The sequence below is a fragment of the Sporobolomyces salmoneus genome, assembly GCF_050403485.1.
Source record: "Sporobolomyces salmoneus JCM6883 DNA, S_salmoneus_JCM6883_v1_ctg4, whole genome shotgun sequence".
In the NCBI taxonomy this organism is placed as follows: Eukaryota; Fungi; Basidiomycota; class Microbotryomycetes; order Sporidiobolales; family Sporidiobolaceae; genus Sporobolomyces; species Sporobolomyces salmoneus.
In genome coordinates this window covers 277,508-294,491 of record NW_027481159.1, presented here as the reverse complement: position 1 = coordinate 294,491, position 16,984 = coordinate 277,508, and the positions used below count along the sequence as shown (strand labels likewise).

The window sequence follows — 16,984 nt, the reverse complement described above, 5'->3', positions numbered from 1 at the left end:
AGTTTCTCATTCTTGCTGAGGCCGTTCTCTCGAGAGAGTGTGAGAATCAGAGTACCGCCGAGGTTTGAACCACTTGCGCGAAAAGTTTCAGGTTTGATGATGAAGGTCTCTCTCACTCTCTTCTTCACCTCCCGCTTCAACCTCGCGAGGAACTCTCTCCAACATGAAATTAGATGCAACAGGTAACACCTCTCACCCATCCCTGCCTTCTTCCCCTCCAACTCTCTCTTCCCCGAAAAATGATTGATCAAACCTTCCTCCTCCTTCTCCTCATCCCTGTACAACATCCCACTGACTCCCCATGCTCTGCATGCCATCTTAGATCTGCGGTACATTTCCTCTGACGCGTTCCGAGTCCTCTCGGCCGTCGAACAAGGTTCGAAAAACCATGAAGTAGTCCCTTCACCCTTGATCGCACAACTATCTGGAGCTCGAGCGGGAGGATTTAATAAAGCGTTAGGAGAATTGGCGAAGAAGAAATTGGTGGGTAAAGTACAGAATACGAAATGTACGTTCTTCCCTCTCCTCCCTCTCTCTTCGAGCTCTTGAGAGTGAGCTGATGATGTCGAGGGTGTGGAGGATGGAGTAGATGAAGGATATAGGTTAACGTATGGAGGGTACGATTTTTTGGCGTGTCGAACGTTCGCGAAGAGGGATACGATTTATAGTGTTGGGAATCAAATCGGGACTGGGAAAGAGTCTGGTGAGCTCTCCCACTGCTAATCATTCTCTCTCTGCTCTGAGAAGTGTGTAGACTGATAGGAAGTCGGAGTGCACAGATATTTACGTGGTAGCGGATAACGATCAACAACAAATGGTTATGAAAATTCATCGGTTCGTCCCTTCTCTCCCTCATCAGCTGCTCTTTCCTTGTGCTCTGTCACGATGAGTCGACTTGAGAACTGATGTCTGAGAGGACCTGGACGATTACAGGTTGGGTCGAATGTCGTTCCGAGCGATCAAGTCGAAACGAGATTATTTGAAAAAAGGTCAATCGGCGAGTTGGATGTACATGTCGAGACTGGCTGCGATTAAAGAGTATGCATTCATGAAGGTACGGTTCTCTTGTTCTCTGCGCTACTTTACACTGCAGAAGGGACAGGGAGAGCTGATGAATTTGTATGTTCAGGTTTTATACGAGCATGATTTCCCAGTTCCGAAACCGATTGATCAATCTCGACATTGTTTGATCATGGAACTTATCGACGCTTTCCCTCTGTGCGTTCTCTCCCGCTCTCGCTTCTCTTTCTCTCTAGACTGAAAACTGATTCTCTCCCTTTCGCTCTCCAGACGACAAATCGCGTCTGTCCCTTCTCCCGGAGCCCTCTATTCGTCCCTCATGGACTTGATCGTCCGACTCGCGCGTTCCGGACTAATCCACGGAGATTTCAACGAGTTCAACATCCTAATCCTCGACCATCGTACCTTGGCCGAAAAAGATCGTGACGATGAAACTACGGAAGAACGGGACGCTCGAATTCAGAGAGATGGAGGGGTCGATAAACCCGTCGAGATTGAATTGGAAGGAGACGAGTACGAGATGAGGAGGAAGAGAGAGAGAGAAGGGACGTTGTTGGAACCGGTTTTGATCGATTTTCCACAGATGGTTAGTACAGATCATGCCGATGCTGAATAGTAAGTTCCCTCCCTTCCTTCCTCCCTCTCCTCCATTCTTCTATGCCGTACTGATCGCAGAGAGTGAGTGTAGCTATTTCAATCGCGACGTTGATTGTATCCGTCGGTTCTTCCGTCGTCGATTCAAGTACGAATCCTCCGTCTACCCCAAATTCACGACGAACCTACGAGATGGAGTGAGGGAATTCGATTTGGACGTAGAAGTCGCCGCGAGTGGGTTCTCAAAAGGCGAGAGGAAAGTTTTGGAGGAGGTGAGTTTTCTTTTCCCACTCTTCCTTTCACTGTGGGAGAGATCGAAGTGCTGATTGGTTTTGAGTGGGAACGACGATGAGAGTAGTATATGGCGGAATTGGCAGCGCATGATAAAGAGAACCCAGGAGAAGGAGATTCAGACGAAGAAGAATACAGTGATGAAGAAGTCGCTTCCGGTCAAGAAGAAGAAGAAGAATCAGAACCAGATCAAGAAGAGGAGGAGGAGGAGGAAACGACAACAACGAAACCGGTACCGAAAGTCGTCGGAGGGAGAGAATTCGAAGATTTACCGGAAGAGGAGAAGGAGAGATTAGTACTTCAGGGGATCACACCGAATACAACGACGAGTCTGGAGGGTGCGACGGATCGATTTGGGAACTTGCTGATATCGGAGGATGCTGAAGAGGAGGAGGAGGAGGAAGAGACAGAATCAGAAGACGAGGAAGATTCAGAGGAAGAAGCAAGTGAAGCCGAATCGATTGCCCCGTCTCAAGCACCTCACGTTCGACCGAAACGTCAACCTCGCGACGTAACCGGAATCGTGACGGCTTCTTTGACCCGACAACACAAGAGCAGCGAACGGAAACATCACGGGAAAAAAGTTGCGAGTTCGAATGTGTTGGGGAGACAGAAGGGGAGTAAGAAGAAGCAGAGTCATAATGCTGCGATCAAGGAGGGGAAGAAGGGAGATGCGTTCTTCTAGAGCTTTGCAATGTCGGTACGAGAGAATGAGGGGGAGTTTTGGATTCGACGATTTTTTGTTGTATTGTCTTTCATTTTGCAGTCTTCGCAATTATTCCTATTCTACCCCTTGGCTGGATCCTCTCTCTCGCTTAGTCTCGCCTTGCTGCTGAGAACGAATTAGACTGTTTTCGGTTTCTCCCCCCTTCGACGCAAACTGTCGCGAGAAAATCAATGAACTCGTCTCCCCCCATTCTTTCTTCCTTCATCTTCACTTTCTCGTAAGCTTCTCACCCACGTCTCTTGGTAGATGCTATACTAAACAGCTCTTCGATCCGCCTCACCGGTTCTCAGGATGGCTCGTTTCCCCTCCTTGATCTCATTATTCCTCTCCCTCTTCGCCGCGTTCTCCCTCCACTTGCTCGGAGGCGCACAAACGGCCCTCGCAGTCAAAGGACCTGTCATCACGAACAAGGTGAGTTTCTCTTTCTCGCTCCTCAGCTAGGGGGAGTCTTGGACTGATCGAAGGGAGGGGGAGGTTGATTCGTGTCAAAGGTCTATTTCGATATTGAACATGGAGGTAAACCTTTGGGACGAGTAGTCATGGGCTGTCAGTACTACACTCTCGTACTATCTGCTCCAACCTGAGGGAGAGCTAATGGACGACTGTTTGCTGACAGTGTACGGGAAAACTGTGCCCAAGACGGTTGAGAACTTCCGAGCTCTCGCTACGGGAGAACAAGGCTTCGGATATGAAGGTTCTGCATTCCAGTAAGCGGAAATTCGGCAAAGGAGAGTTGAGACGTTCGTACTGATTCTTTGTTGTACGTTTTCCTTTACAGCCGAGTCATCAAGAGTTTCATGATCCAAGGTGGTGACTTTACCAAGTGCGTCTTGACCACTCTCATCTTAAGCTACCGAAGCAGAGACTGATGAGATAAGGTTGAAATGGTACAGGGGAGATGGAACTGGAGGAAAGAGGTTTGTTCCTCTCTCGCTCCTTAGAGACGATCTTAATTGACTGATCTTTTGCTTCGTGCCCACAGTATCTACGGAAACAAATTCGCTGATGAGAAGTGAGTCCATAATCCGGATCCTTAGATAACTTTCATCTGATCGCATTTCGTTCTCGCTAGCTTTAAACTCCGTCACACTGGACCCGGTACCCTCTCGATGGCTAACGCTGGAAAGGACACGAACGGTACGTCGTCCTCTCGCTTCTAGTACTGATAATCTTTGCTTCTTTGCTTACGACGTTCTCTCGATTTTCAGGATCCCAATTCTTCATCTGCACTGTCCAAACTTCGTGGTTGGACGGCCGTCACGTTGTCAGTACCCGTCTCTCCTCTCCTTCTGTTCGAGGAGAACTGACCCGTTCCTCGTCATTGTAGGTTTTCGGAACCGTTCTCGAAGGAATGGATGTTGTTTACGCCGTGCGTCTATTCCCTCCTCTCTCACCCCGCGTTTGTCTCGACTGACACCCTTAACGCGTGATTCAGGTTGAAAACGTCCCGAAACTTCCCGGAGACAAACCCAAGGAAAAGGTTGTAATTGTGAAATCTGGAGAACTCGCGATCGAACCTCAGTACGATTCTGAAGGCAAGGAAATTCCCCTTCATGCTGAACTATAAAAATAGCTACTCGGGTTCGTCCCTCGTTTCTTTTCGATATCTTACACGGGAAAAGAAGGAACGGAAATCAATGGAGGAGAAAGCAAGGAGAGTTGAGATAGGATACAGAAGATGAGAAATCTTACCTTCTCGTCGTTGGACAGATCTATGATTGGATGGAGAGCTATAGTCGATCAATCTTAGAACGGTTGGCTGTAGTTTTGAACGGAGCATCCTTTAGTTTTCTCGCATCTTTTCACTGTCACTGTCAAATCTCTATCCCTTTCTCGCTCTCCTTCGTCACGCGAGTCGTATACGCTTCCTCCAGAGTCAGTGTGAGGCAAAAGAGAGACGCTTGACCTCGAACAGTCGTCGAGCCCGTGAGTTTGCAACGTCGAGCAAGTCATCGACGTTCTTCCTCCCTCACTCCACCATCCATTCCGAAAGAAAAAGAAAAAGAGCGTTCCCTCGACTTTCGATTGTGAGTACAGACAAGAAGAGTAGCTTACGTTGTAGCGAGCTGAACGATAGAAGGTTATCTTGTCGTCGACATCAATGAGAGGCGAAAAATGAAATTTTGAGCCGATTCATCTGCTTCTTTCGCCCTCGTTCTCACTGTGAGTAGAGACAAAAAGAGTATACTTCGAAATAGGTCGTACCCGGACTCGAACCGGGGTCGTCCGGAAGGTTTTCGACTCGTGAGAGACCGATCAAAACCGAAAGTGATGACCACTACACTATACAACCCGAATTACGGTTGATGCGCGTCAGGCAAAACTTGCGTATATAAAGCAAATAGTGCGTGTGACCAGACGTCCTGAACGCAGTGCATGCTCCAGAGCTCCCGCAAGAGAGAGCTTTGAAGCTTTGACGTCGAAGTTCAGGCAAATGTGGGATAGCTCAAGGCTCTCCCTCCGGCCCTGGACACTCTGATGATCTCTGTGTTGCTGACAGTCTCAAGGCCGCTTGCTCTGAACGCGGCCCTACGGAAGGGACCTCGTGTTAAAACCCAGACTTTTGTTGGGCGACGAGAGAAGCATTGTGCGTGCCCTTTTGCGCTACTCTCCGTGGGGATCTCCTCGGCGCGGCTGCAACGTTCGCATACGAGCATCGTTGAAGACGAAGTGACATGAAAACGAAACGAGTTTGTCGTGCTACTTCCTTTTCTTTCTCTAACCATTCTCTCACATCACCTCTTCCTCAACTGGAGCTCAGTATGCAACTTCCAATCATCACCATTACCGTCAAGGTGAGCTCTTGGCCCACTCATTCGCATCCATGTTCTTTTCTCAATTCAAGCTAATCTTTCCATTCTCTTGCGTTTCACCAGACCATGAAGGGGGAAAACGTGAGCTCGATACACTCGCAGGACTTTCATCTATCTTGTGGGCGCAGCGAGACCGGATGGTGCTAACAATGAACTGACATTCAACTTTGGGCTCTTCTCGCTCATCTCCCATGAGAACAGATTGTCGTTCCGATCGATCAAACGTACTTGGTGAGCTCCTACTCACTGTACTCTGAATGCAAGATATTGAAAGGGATAAAACATATCGCAAGGGAGACGAGCACTCTGTTCAGTCGATGTCATGAGCGCGAGCGGCAATTTGCTGACATCTCAATGGGCCAAGTCCTGCAGATAAAGGAGCTCAAGGCTGTCATCGAGGAGTACGAGGGTGTCCCAATTTGCCAGCAGCAGTGAGTAGTTCCACACATCCAACCTGCTCATCTGTGCGTGGGCTGGGTTTGGCGCTGGTCTCATCCGTTCTCTTCGTCACGCAGGTCGGTCTTCAATCTCCAGGAGGCGCTTCTCGACGACCGCACCGCCATCTCCTACGGTATCACCAAAGATACAACCCTTCACATGATTTTGAAGCTCTGTGGATGTGCTTGCGGATGCCGTCAAATTCCTTGGGTCATCTCGATGGAGGTCGACGGTGTCGCTTCGGGACATGCTCGCCCTGAAGTCACTTGCGAGGCCTGAGGAAAGAACTGGATCGGAAAAGGTATGAACTGTTTGAGCTTTGATGGAACCTGTTTTTGTCGGAATCAAATTAGTTGTTTGTTCTCCCGCTTTCGAGGCTAGCTTTCGTCCCTGAAGCACTCGAGGAGAGCTCTCCGTCACCTAGGCGAAACAAGCATTGTGTTCAACTTGGCTTTTTTTGAATAATGTCGAGCATTGTCCCCTCGAGTGTTCTCTCGCAAAGCAGCTTGCTGGTGTCGAGACATCCCACCTATGCTTGTCGGTGGCAAGCGTAAAAGGCTAGCCCAGGCAGATTGATTGGACTTGACATAATGGAATTGTTCTTTCTTTGGAACGTTCACATGTTTTTCCCGTTCGCACCAGGCCATCTGCACACGATTTCCCCGCCGTCTCCGTGTTGATGTAGCTGCTAGCAAGCCCGGAGGGTCAAAAAGAACAGCTTGCTTCTCAGCTTTTTCGAGCGAGGAGCGTTTGAGCTAGAGCCTTTCGCAACGACTTTTCTGTGTTCTCTCGGGAAGACAGTCAGTGCAGCGTGTCTCGTGGTACTTCTTGACTACTGCACATGATACCTGATGAGCGGCAAGCGTCACAGAGTGCTTGACGGCAAAAAGAGGTGAAATTTTGACCGATTCGTCTACCTGTTTCCCCCTCCTTCTCACTGTGAATAGAGACAAAAAGAGTATACTTCGAAATAGGTCGTACCCGGGTTCGAACCGGGGTCGTCCGGAAATTTTCGACTCGCAAGAGATCGATCAAAACCGAAAGTGATGACCACTACACTATACAACCGTTTTCATGTTGAGAGACAGCATATTTTAACGTTCTAGTCCATCTACACGGAGCCGCGACGCTTCACACTCACACTTCTCGCATTTTAGACTTTCTTTCTCTCTCTCCTTCTCGAGCTGTCGCCAAACTCGTTCGCTGACTTACATCGAGAGAGCCGCAGCCGTCTTTCGGCGGTTCAATCACGGGAGAGATCAACGGATGACGAGGGAGCTAGTCGAGGTGCGAGGAGATGGGTTCGGAAAAGTGATGGGTTTCCGAAATCGACAAATTCCCATCCAAATCCATCAATCGAGTGATGGCTTTTGGTCGAGTGATGGGTTCTTGTCAAACCAACAAACTCCCAACACCTCGAACGCTGTATAGTGTCCGCGAGCTTGCGCCAGCGATTTCTTCTTTAGCAAGAGCAGAAAAGAGACGGAGCAACCGTGCACAAGCTCACAAGCGATGGCGCCCTACGCGTTTCGACTTTGTGAAACACCGCCTTCCACTCTGCTCCGCGCGCCGAGTCAAAGTATACCGCAAAAAGAGAAAGAGCATTCGCGTTTCGACTTCAACGTTTCGAGGTGCAAAAGATGAAGTCGCCCAATGTGGGGCTCGAACCCACGACCACCAGATTAAGAGTCTGGTGCTCTACCGACTGAGCTAACCGGGCTTTGTTCGTTGCAATGCGAGCCAAAATATGCGTATATAAATTAATTTGCCGGAGATCTCATTTTGTCCCCTTCTTTGACCCTGCTCTGTCGACTCCTATCCCTGGTATGTGGCTGGCAAGCTATATCAAGTTGTGTGCGATATCGCGAAACGGCAGGAGCGCGGCTCAGGCTACTTTCGCAGAGCTTCACTCAAACTCGACTCTTTACTCTTTCGTTCACAGATTCATCGCCTGCTGAAGCAAACGAATCAAGTAGTAGCAACGGAGCTTGTGAGACGAGAGCGTCGGATAGTTGTCCGAGCGCTGAAATCCTGCCCGCTGGAAAATGTCAGGAAAGTGCTCGAGGAGAAATCCTGAGCTCAGGAAAGCTCTGAGCAAAGTTGAATCTCTGAGAGGGCGCTTTTTCTTTGCCTCTTTGCCCCCCTGCGACGCCTGACCCGGTCGAGCAACAAACTGTCAGAGTAATGGGAGCCCTAGGAACACTCAAGAACGGGAGGACCAAGACAGAGTGAAGCTTTGCCAGTCCCTTAGTTCAGAGTCTTCCTTGTCGCCCTTCCTTTTGCTTCTCGGACCCGCCAATCCTTTGTAGGTGATCAGTACCTCTGAGTTAAAATCTACGAATGTGGTAGCAGCCGGAACGTAGAAAAGACGGCTCGGTATGAAGTCGTCAAAGCGCGAGTTGGCAATTCGAGCTGAAGTCGAGAAGACTCACTCTCGAGCTCCGTTTGGACGAAAAGGAAGCCTTACAGATTACAGCATTGGGGATCAAACAAATAGTCCGCTAACTATGAATTTCTTGGTGTAGTAGTCCCTCGCTTCCTCCGCTTCTTCCTCCCACTCCTGCATTACTCCAATCGCTTTGACCGCCGAACCTTCGATCTTGACTCCTTCCCTCGCAGCGTCCTTCATGAACTTCTTGAGTCCCTCCTCGCTGAACTCCAAAGACCAGTCAGGTAGGATCCAGTCGGGATGCGGCCCGGATTCTCGCATTTCTTCATTCCAGTACGACGTGGGACCGCGGTACGGTCCCACGTCGCAAACGCGAGTTCCGATAACCCCTTCGACATTGTTGAAGATGATCAATCCAAGCGATTTGAGCTTTTCGGGCCCAGAGATGACTTTCCCAAGTTCCTCGAGGGAGACGTTTGCGGACTCGGAGAAAGCGAGGCGATGGAGAAGGGGAAGTGAGCGGAGGGAAGTGTAGAGCGAAGGGCAGACGGTCGAAACGGTTCCTCCGAGCTCCAACTCTGAAAGATTAGGGAAATTCTTCAGCTTGTCGACCAAGCTTACTCGCGAAGGAGTTCCATGTACTATCTGACATTCGAGAGCGAGGGATTTCACAACTTCCGGATTGGGGATGTGGTCGAGGAAGTCGTAGAATCGAGGATCACCCCAGGTGTCGCGAAGGGAGATACCGTAGAGCGGAACAAAGGAGTTGATGAATTGATTGACCGATGTTGGAGTCGCACTGAGGGGTCCACTGAGGGTGATCTTATCGATTTTGGTACGGAAGAGGAGAGGTTGGGTTTGATCATTCAAAGTGGTGAGCTCCATAGAACCGGGGCCCCGGCGTACGATGAGTTGGAAGGCACGGAGTTCGTTGTAGTGTTGTAGAGACTCGTACGAGGCCGGATGGAAAGGGTCGCGGAGGGAGCTGAAAGTCGAAGAGAGGGTAAGAAGTCGGAGGTTTGGAAAGGAAATGGTTGCCACGTCGTGATCGAGGACGAGGCGAGCGATACGATCCGAGCCGGCGATGACCAAAGACGTGACGCAGGCGAGATTCGCAAAAAGTTGCTTAACGCATTCGTTCGAAGGTGAGGGAGGATCTTCGGTTTCAGGGAAGGTTCCGCCCTGCCAGGGCCCTCGAATTTGAAGGTTGAGAGTTTCAGTGTACGCGGCAAGTTGAGGTCGATTCTTGACGTAGTCACAGAGGGTTCCGAGATGGTCGTACGAGGTAAGGGTCAAAGTACGGAAGAGGGGTTTCTGCTGGAATGGGAAGAGTGATTGAGACAGGGGGCTCGGGAGGGGATAACTCGAATGTTGTACTTGGTCGAAGATGTCCTCGAGAAGCTCCGGAGGTAATCGAGTGAGGTAGTCGATGCTCTGAGAGGATGCGAACCGTGAGCAGGAACACAACTCACTCTTACTGGGAGGGGCTCACCTTCGGGATACTCATGATCACACTATCTGTACCTCAGCCCGGTCTCGTGTCGCTTCAAGGGAGTTTGTTCGGTTCGAAGTGATGCGTAAGGGGGAAAGAGAGACGAGGCAACTCTTGTTCATCTCACCTCACTCGACAAACGACAAACTGCCTTGGAAGTCTCACGAAGCATCCAGAGAGTCTACCTCGTCCACCTACGCCCGCTAGAGTGAGTTCTAGCATGCTCCACTCCTCTCCCACTTTTCTCATCTCGGATCTCCTCGTGCTCGACCCTATCGACTTAGAAGAGGAGGACTCTTGCTCTAGTGTGCTGACTAGATTCGTATGTGCTCGAAGCAGGGCGTTACAGCATGAATGATTCTCTTACTTCGAGTTCCGCTGCGACTCCTTCTCGCTCCCCTCCCTCTTCCGACTGTTTCCCCCTTTTGAGACTCCCTCCTGAGCTCGTTCAACTCATAATCGAATCTTCCGTCCCACTTCAGTTCCACTCTTTAACTTACGTCTCTCGACAATCGACACTCCGCCGCCTCTGTCTCGTCTCGAAGCTCTTCTACGAAATCACGAAACCTCTCTTGTTCGCCGTTGTCAGGTCCCACAGTGATAAGTTGAGTGAGATCTGGAGTCAGGCTGAAGCCGGAGGAGGAGGTATGGTGCGCGAATTATTGATTCAGCAGCGAGGATTAGGTTTGCTCTCGTTCGAAATCGATTTGCGACAATACAGTAGCCTACGTCTACTCGCCATCGGGTGTAACTTCGGAGTGATTGATTTCGCCAAGCTCGCATGCCTCCCAAGTAAGGTTAGCCATCCTCGTTCGATTGTGGTAGTTGATGAAACGTCGTATTTCCGCTTCCAGACTTGATCGCCTTGCGCCTTTCCGATGCTACCCTCCGTTTCTCTACCCCCTTTGTTCTCGGTCAACTTCGGGAACTTGAGCTTTACTGCCCGCACCTCATCGAAGATCACATCCTCAATCCCGCCTCGCTCCCTTCCCTCCGATTGCTCGCCTACTCCCAAGACAATACCGAACATACCCATATTGTCACGCAAGCTCTCACGTCTCTTGCGCCTCGACTCGACGTCATTTCGCTTGACCTTGGATTCGCTCAAAATCTACAGCCCACCCTGCTGAAGCAACTCAATCTCATCACTCTCTGGGATCTCGACTTCGACATCGCAGACGAAGAGCCGGTCATCCCAGTCTCGTATCTTCGGGTCGTTCACTATAGTTCCATCGACCAGATCATCGATCTACTCGCAAGCACGCCAGATCTTCGCCCGACCCTTTTGTACCTCGCTCCCGAGGTGTTCAACAGAAAAGTCACTCTCGAACATCGCCACGAGCTGATGATGGACTTTGGGACGATGTGTGGGAACCTTGGGATAGAGATCATCTACGAGGATCAAGGGAAGGAATGGTTTCTGGACGGAGGACTCTCAAAGGACTTCAGAGCGAGAATGGAGAGGAAGAGGATGGAGAACGGTGCGGCGAAGTAGCCGAGAGCACGGCGCGTATGGTCATGTGAAGAAGCGGTGGAAAATGAGAATGCTAGATCACAACCCTTTTCGCTGTTTCTGCCTCTGTCGAATTGTCCGTCGAGCCCCTTTTGTCAGCTTCGTACATCCCACAAAGGCTTGACGGGTTCAATCTCTGCGTCTGCAAAGTGCCGAGAGGATAGAGGCAAATTGACTTCGCTTCTGCGAGCTTGAAAGTATCTCAACGTCTCAACTGCATCGTACGCATTGCAGGGGACGGTACAGTCAGCGGATAAGAATCTCTCAAAGAACTTCGTGGCGTCGCAAAGCATCACACGTTGACTCTGTGAGCAAGGATAATCAGTCTCTCGGTTCGCACCGACAGCGATTGAGCATCTGAGTAGAATCGAGTAATCGGGATGCGATGGAATGCATAGCAAAGGTATAGGAATATGATATGATATAGTGAACACGATACAGTATGTACAAACAGGAGGTCTAGTGATGATCTATCGGTGCTCCTTCTCCTCGAGCTTCATCCGTTTCTTTTCCTCGAGTCTCGCCTTCTTTGCCTTCGTGCGCTCGCGTCGTTCTATTCGCCACTTCATACCGTACTTTACTTCAAGCCAAACGAGAGGGAGGAAACAAGCGTTCAGCAGAGTGAGGAACGTAAATGCCCATCCTAAGGAGAGGGAAAGGGTCTGTTAGCTCGTTTAAGTCAAGATGATCGAACGAGAGAATCAACGTACCAACTCCCATTCGGTTGATGAGAGGATCAATGAAAGCAAGAATTCCCGCTCCAGCCAAACAGCGATACAGGTTGTTCGCAGCTGTCGCACTGGCTCCTTGACCGGGATAGAGATCGACCATGAGTGTCGAAGCCATGTTAAACATACTCGTGACCGTCAGACCGACTAAAAGTGGATATTGGATGAGTTTGCGAAAGTGCCAAAAGATTGTCGAAGGAGAGAGCTTACTGATGAATTGCATGATCAACGGCGCGGCTAGGTGCACTCCATAGTTGACCAACCATCCATAAGCGATGCAAGAGCACATGAGGGCGACGAAGTAGTAGGCTGCAGAAAGACAAAGACCAACTTGGTCAGCCGAAAAGGTACAGAAGAAAGGGTCCGGATGAAACCTACGCAGAGAACGAAGTCGAGCTTGTTCGATCGGAAAGTTGGAGAGATCGTTCAAATCCTTCACTTTCTCCTCGACGAGGGTTCCTTCCGATCTCGCTTGTTCTTCCTTTTCCTTCTGCCTCCTTTCGACCCACTTGTAGTCGTACGTCGATCGCTTGCTGTTGACGATTGCCGCAAGGAGACATCCGATACCGTTTGCGAGGTAACACAGTCCGATGTCTGTTTCGCTGAGTTCGTAGACGTCCTTAAAGACCGTTCCCGTCGAAGCAGTGACCGAGTAGAAGAGCGAATAGGTTGCCGAGTTGAAGGTGAGGAGCGTGAGGACGTCCTTCTCTCGGAACATCTTCAGCGGAGCGAAAGGTCTAACGTCTTTCCAGGTCTTCTTCGGAGGTCGTTCGATCGTTGCGACGGAGAGCGCGTCTGTCGATGATTCGCGAGCACGTCGATGTTGTTGCCACAAAGAGAGGAGAGAAACATTGACGCCTCGAGCTGGAATAGAACCATTGCCGACGAGGGAACGGAGAGTCTGGAGGTACGAGAAGTTTTCTCAGTTCATCGCTTGAATAGCAGATAACAATCGACACAGACTCACCTCGGGCAGGAAGAGGATGATAGCGATTAGGATGACTCCTCCTAGTGCGAAGAGAAACCAAAAGAGCGATCTGTAGACAGAACAAGGGAAAGAAGGAGTCAGACTCGCAACTTGGATTACGTGGGAATTTTTGAACTCACCGCCAACCAAAAGCGTCTGCTAATCCTCCTCCTGCAATCGGACCCAGTGCTGTTCCAGCCTAGGGAGCATACCGAGGCAATATCGCAAAAAAATTAGAACGTGTTTCGATACAGAAGAAGTCGCGACGAGAAGCTCACCATCGCTCCAAGTCCAAAGATGGCCATAGCAGATCCTCTTTGGGCGGGAGGTGCGACATCTCCGATAGACCCACTTCCGATGGCGATGACACTCGCTGACCCGACAGCTTGTAAAATTCGGAACCCGAGGAGTTCTCCGTAAGATTGGGTGTTTGCAAGCCCCGCACAAGCTCCCATGTAGCTATACGTTCAGTAGAGAGGCGTTGTCAGTTGCGCTACAGTGGGGTGCGAAACGAAGCGAGAGGATCCCCGCGGTTTCGCGAAGAGCATTGGGGAGTCGAGCTCACATGAAAAAATTGATGATATAGACAGGTCGTCGACCTAGAACGTCGCATATTGCTCCGAAGAAGGAAGGGCTGATCCCTTGTGCGAGCATGTAGACCGTAACCGACAAATTGATCGACTGAGTCGAAACCCTTAGGTCTTGAGAAATTGCGGGGATGACAGGTAGGTAGATATTGGCGGAGAGAGGTCTGGTTACGTCGAACACATCGGGGATGAGACGAGGAACAGAGAAAGGGAGGGGAGGACGAGCGAAAGAACGAGTAGCGGGCGAAAATATCGAGTATTTCAAGTCAGTTCCGGGAATCCAGACGCATCAAGAGGGATCCGGAAGAGACGTACGACATCATAGCGGCAGTAGCTACGAGGGAGATGATGAACCATCGTACCGAATTCGAGTAGATGGTGTAGGGGGGAGTCAGAGAGGAAGACTGCTTTGTCAGATCCTTCCCGACTGAATCTGCGACGGGCTGATCCTCCTCGCTTGATTCTTCCATCTCTGGTTTCGGCTGGTACAGCGTCGGTGTTGAGGTTGTTGGCGACGTTTCTGATTCCGAAGTTGGCTGATCTACCTCAGAGCGGCGATCGGGAGAGGAAAGATTAACTTTGCTTGCTTGTGTACTCGGAGGTGGATCGTCTTTGATCCCGTGCGGATGTGTTGTCATGGTCGAATGGATTAGTCGGAAAGGACTAGCGGCGCAAAACGGAGGAAAGGTCGAAGGGCTGCCGGGCAGCCGAATTTTGATGCCGAAGTTATCGGTCGAAAACTCCCCCTCTCGAAGAGATCTCAGGGCCGTCTCTGCTCCATACCCTACTACAATCTCACCCTACGAGCGCATGGCAGTACAGGCAGGAAAATCACCTTCGAAAAATCTCCATTTCCATGTGACTTTTTTTTTTGATCTCCGTCCTCTCACTCAACCTCGTCCTCGCGATCAACGCAAACTTCGACAGCCTCCTATAGGTTTCTTTTAGGCTGGTCGAACGTACCTCAACTCTAGAAACCTACCCTCTCTGCCTACCCTCCGCCATGTCGACTCCAGAGATCCTCTACTCTTCTTCACCGCCAGAGAACGACGTCAAGCGCACGCATTCAACGGAGGATGATACCAAGTCATTCAATGAAGCAGAAGTAGAGCCTACCAAGTCGCTCGAGGGAGAAGAACCTGCGCCGGTGAAAGCAACTCCCAAAGCCTTGGATGTGCTTCTCGGACGAGACAGGACGACCTTACGAGAAGATCCCATCATCTGGACTCAAGGAGTTCGACCGTTCACGCAGTCGCTCGCCCGTAGGTTACGAAATATCTTCAGCGTACGCTTTCTGTTCTGCCTAGCTTGTGGGCAAGCTTTGTCGCTTTGCATTACGGCAACTTCGACGCTCACGACTGAGCTAGGGATGAACGGATGGGCCATGCCGACGTTCCAGACTGTGAGTTACCGAGATTGTGGGTCCGTCTGGTGCAAAGTGCTGATCGCTGATTCCGTTCTTCGATTCTGTAGTTCTTCGTCGTGAGGTTTCTTGCCTCCTTCGCTCTCGCACTTCGATACTCACTCTAGTTCCTCTCATAGTACCTCTTCTTGAACGTGTTCTACACCTCGTACACGATTTATCGCTACGGTTTCAAAGTTTGGGGACGAATGATCCTTACGGACGGCTGGAAATACTTCATTTTGGCAGCTGTCGATGTAGAGGTAAGCTGTTGCGCACCTGTGATGATCCTCAGTATCGCTGACTGATCAGACTTGACGTTCGTCCAGGCGAATTTCCTCGTCGTCAAGGTCAACTACATTCCCACCTCTCTCGATATTTCGTCGTCTCACACACTGATATGCCGCTCACCATACACAGGCCTACGGCTACACTTCGCTCCTCTCGTGTATGCTACTCGACGCATGGGCAACTCCCGCTTGCATGATCTTCGCCTTTTTCCTCGTCAAGGCTCGTTACCACTGGACGCAAGTTCTCGGCGTTCTTATCTGTATCGGAGGTCTTGGACTCGTGAGTGGCTCATCGATCAACCTCTGCGTACGAAATCTGACCTAGCACTCCTCTTTAGCTCGTCGCGAGTGATTTCATCACCGACAAAGACTAGTAAGCTCTTCCGCTACTCTAGCCAGTAAGATTACAAGGACTGACAGCATTCTGTTCCCTCCGGATAGCCCCGCATCTGCTCGCGTCAAGGGAGATATCTTTATGGTTTGTCCTTTCTTACACTTGTCGCAATTCGTGCGAGCTAATCCGTCTCGATTTCGTGAACAGCTCATCGGAGCGACTGGCTATGGATTGTCGAATGCTCTTGAAGAGTTCTTCGTCCGTCAACGTCCTTTGTACGAGATTGTCGGACAGATGGGATTCTGGGGCATGTTTGTGAGTCATCTATAGCAACGCACGGGCTTCGTACCTCTGGTCGATTCTTCGGAATACCCAAGAGGCTGACCTTCGTTCGGGGCTCGGAATAGATTAACGGAATTCAAGGAGCTGGACTCGAGCACCACTTGTTCCACACCGTCACCTGGAACGGTACCATTATCGGCTGTCTCATCGGTTATGTCTGTGCCATGCTCTTCCTGTATTCTCTCGCCCCGATTCTCTTCCGATTATCGTCTTCTCCGTTTTACAACCTCTGTAAGTCTTCTCCTCGTCACTATCAGCTCGGTGACCCTACGAGAAGCTAATCACCTCTGTACGACCTCTAGCTATCCTGACTTCCGACTTCTTTGGGCTGTTGATCGGTCTCCGCGTTTTCGGCTACCACCCTTACTGGCTCTACGTGAGTTCTCCCTCCTTCTTTCTCAACGATCCTATCTGACTCGGTGTAATCAGTTCGTGGCGTTCCCTATCGTACTTGTCGGACTCGTCGTCTATTTCTGCGCTGCTCGACCCGAATCTCTCGAGATCAACGTCGTCGCTCGAGGGAAGCAAGCCGAGAAGGAGGCGAAGAACGGAAAGAGGGTCATTGGGGAGAACAACGCGTGATCGCATCGGCACTTGCTCGTGCGCCTCTACTTACTTATAACTCCTAATTTTACTCGGGTTTTGGTTTTCGGTCTCGTTCTGGTTGGATGTTACTTTGATGTTTGGGTTGTCGGCGCTGCAATTGTGTATCCTGTGTTTCTTGGCAAGCAAGCACTGTACTAGGAGAGCAGCCGGCGGAGAGAAGCAGCGAAACGACAAACCACGAGTTTCGCTCACGAAGTCAACTTTTTCTCCAGCTCCGATCCGGCTTCATCCAACACTCGCTCGCATCTTCCCGGAGGACTCATCTCGCCATCAGAATACAATCCACGCTCTCTCGCTTACCCTTCAGCCCTGCCGACCCGCTTGATCGCCGCATCGAAAAAAAATCCGCACATCTAGAAAAAGCCGCTCTCCTCTTCTCGTACCTCTAGCAGCCTCAGCGTTACCACAGACAGTACCCAATACCCTCTAGCTACGCTTCTACCCCTCTATT

The 16,984-nt window shown here is 50.4% G+C and overlaps 7 protein-coding genes across 7 annotated transcripts; 5 read left to right on the top strand and 2 right to left on the bottom strand.

The window, feature by feature from the left end:
* Positions 1–163: 163 nt before the first annotated feature.
* RIO2 (protein kinase RIO2) lies at positions 164–2,590 on the top strand (the record flags this gene model as incomplete). The annotated part of the gene is made up of 9 exons (XM_076629166.1): positions 164–182; positions 323–508; positions 590–703; positions 780–834; positions 934–1,054; positions 1,130–1,218; positions 1,291–1,635; positions 1,709–1,886; positions 1,973–2,590. 9 exons carry the CDS (start codon positions 164–166, stop codon positions 2,588–2,590), a joined length of 1,725 nt encoding a protein of 574 aa, XP_076490813.1.
* Positions 2,591–2,923: 333 nt separating this feature from the next.
* Positions 2,924–4,199, top strand: JCM6883_001571 (peptidylprolyl isomerase; the record flags this gene model as incomplete). The annotated part of the gene is made up of 10 exons (XM_076629165.1): positions 2,924–3,043; positions 3,124–3,178; positions 3,249–3,339; positions 3,411–3,455; positions 3,526–3,549; positions 3,615–3,644; positions 3,705–3,769; positions 3,841–3,896; positions 3,960–4,001; positions 4,068–4,199. 10 exons carry the CDS (start codon positions 2,924–2,926, stop codon positions 4,197–4,199), a joined length of 660 nt encoding a protein of 219 aa, XP_076490812.1.
* Positions 4,200–5,394: 1,195 nt separating this feature from the next.
* JCM6883_001570 (ubiquitin family protein) lies at positions 5,395–6,162 on the top strand (the record flags this gene model as incomplete). Its single annotated transcript, XM_076629164.1, has 4 exons — positions 5,395–5,427; positions 5,509–5,526; positions 5,818–5,876; positions 5,961–6,162. The coding sequence occupies 4 exons, from the start codon at positions 5,395–5,397 to the stop codon at positions 6,160–6,162; spliced, it is 312 nt and encodes a 103-aa protein (XP_076490811.1).
* A 2,206-nt stretch (positions 6,163–8,368) lies between these two features.
* JCM6883_001569 (uncharacterized protein) lies at positions 8,369–9,779 on the bottom strand (the record flags this gene model as incomplete). The annotated part of the gene is made up of 2 exons (XM_076629163.1): positions 8,369–9,706; positions 9,765–9,779. The coding sequence occupies 2 exons, from the start codon at positions 9,777–9,779 to the stop codon at positions 8,369–8,371; spliced, it is 1,353 nt and encodes a 450-aa protein (XP_076490810.1).
* A 335-nt stretch (positions 9,780–10,114) lies between these two features.
* Positions 10,115–11,259, top strand: JCM6883_001568 (uncharacterized protein; the record flags this gene model as incomplete). Its single annotated transcript, XM_076629162.1, has 2 exons — positions 10,115–10,556; positions 10,619–11,259. 2 exons carry the CDS (start codon positions 10,115–10,117, stop codon positions 11,257–11,259), a joined length of 1,083 nt encoding a protein of 360 aa, XP_076490809.1.
* A 488-nt stretch (positions 11,260–11,747) lies between these two features.
* On the bottom strand, positions 11,748–14,197 carry JCM6883_001567 (MFS transporter; the record flags this gene model as incomplete). The annotated part of the gene is made up of 9 exons (XM_076629161.1): positions 11,748–11,920; positions 11,988–12,152; positions 12,216–12,314; positions 12,384–12,906; positions 12,973–13,042; positions 13,113–13,171; positions 13,251–13,431; positions 13,538–13,723; positions 13,875–14,197. 9 exons carry the CDS (start codon positions 14,195–14,197, stop codon positions 11,748–11,750), a joined length of 1,779 nt encoding a protein of 592 aa, XP_076490808.1.
* A 365-nt stretch (positions 14,198–14,562) lies between these two features.
* Positions 14,563–16,509, top strand: JCM6883_001566 (uncharacterized protein; the record flags this gene model as incomplete). The annotated part of the gene is made up of 11 exons (XM_076629160.1): positions 14,563–14,961; positions 15,033–15,041; positions 15,102–15,224; positions 15,291–15,311; positions 15,382–15,531; positions 15,590–15,624; positions 15,693–15,729; positions 15,793–15,900; positions 15,993–16,158; positions 16,230–16,303; positions 16,357–16,509. 11 exons carry the CDS (start codon positions 14,563–14,565, stop codon positions 16,507–16,509), a joined length of 1,275 nt encoding a protein of 424 aa, XP_076490807.1.
* Between the last annotated feature and the right edge of the window lie 475 nt (positions 16,510–16,984).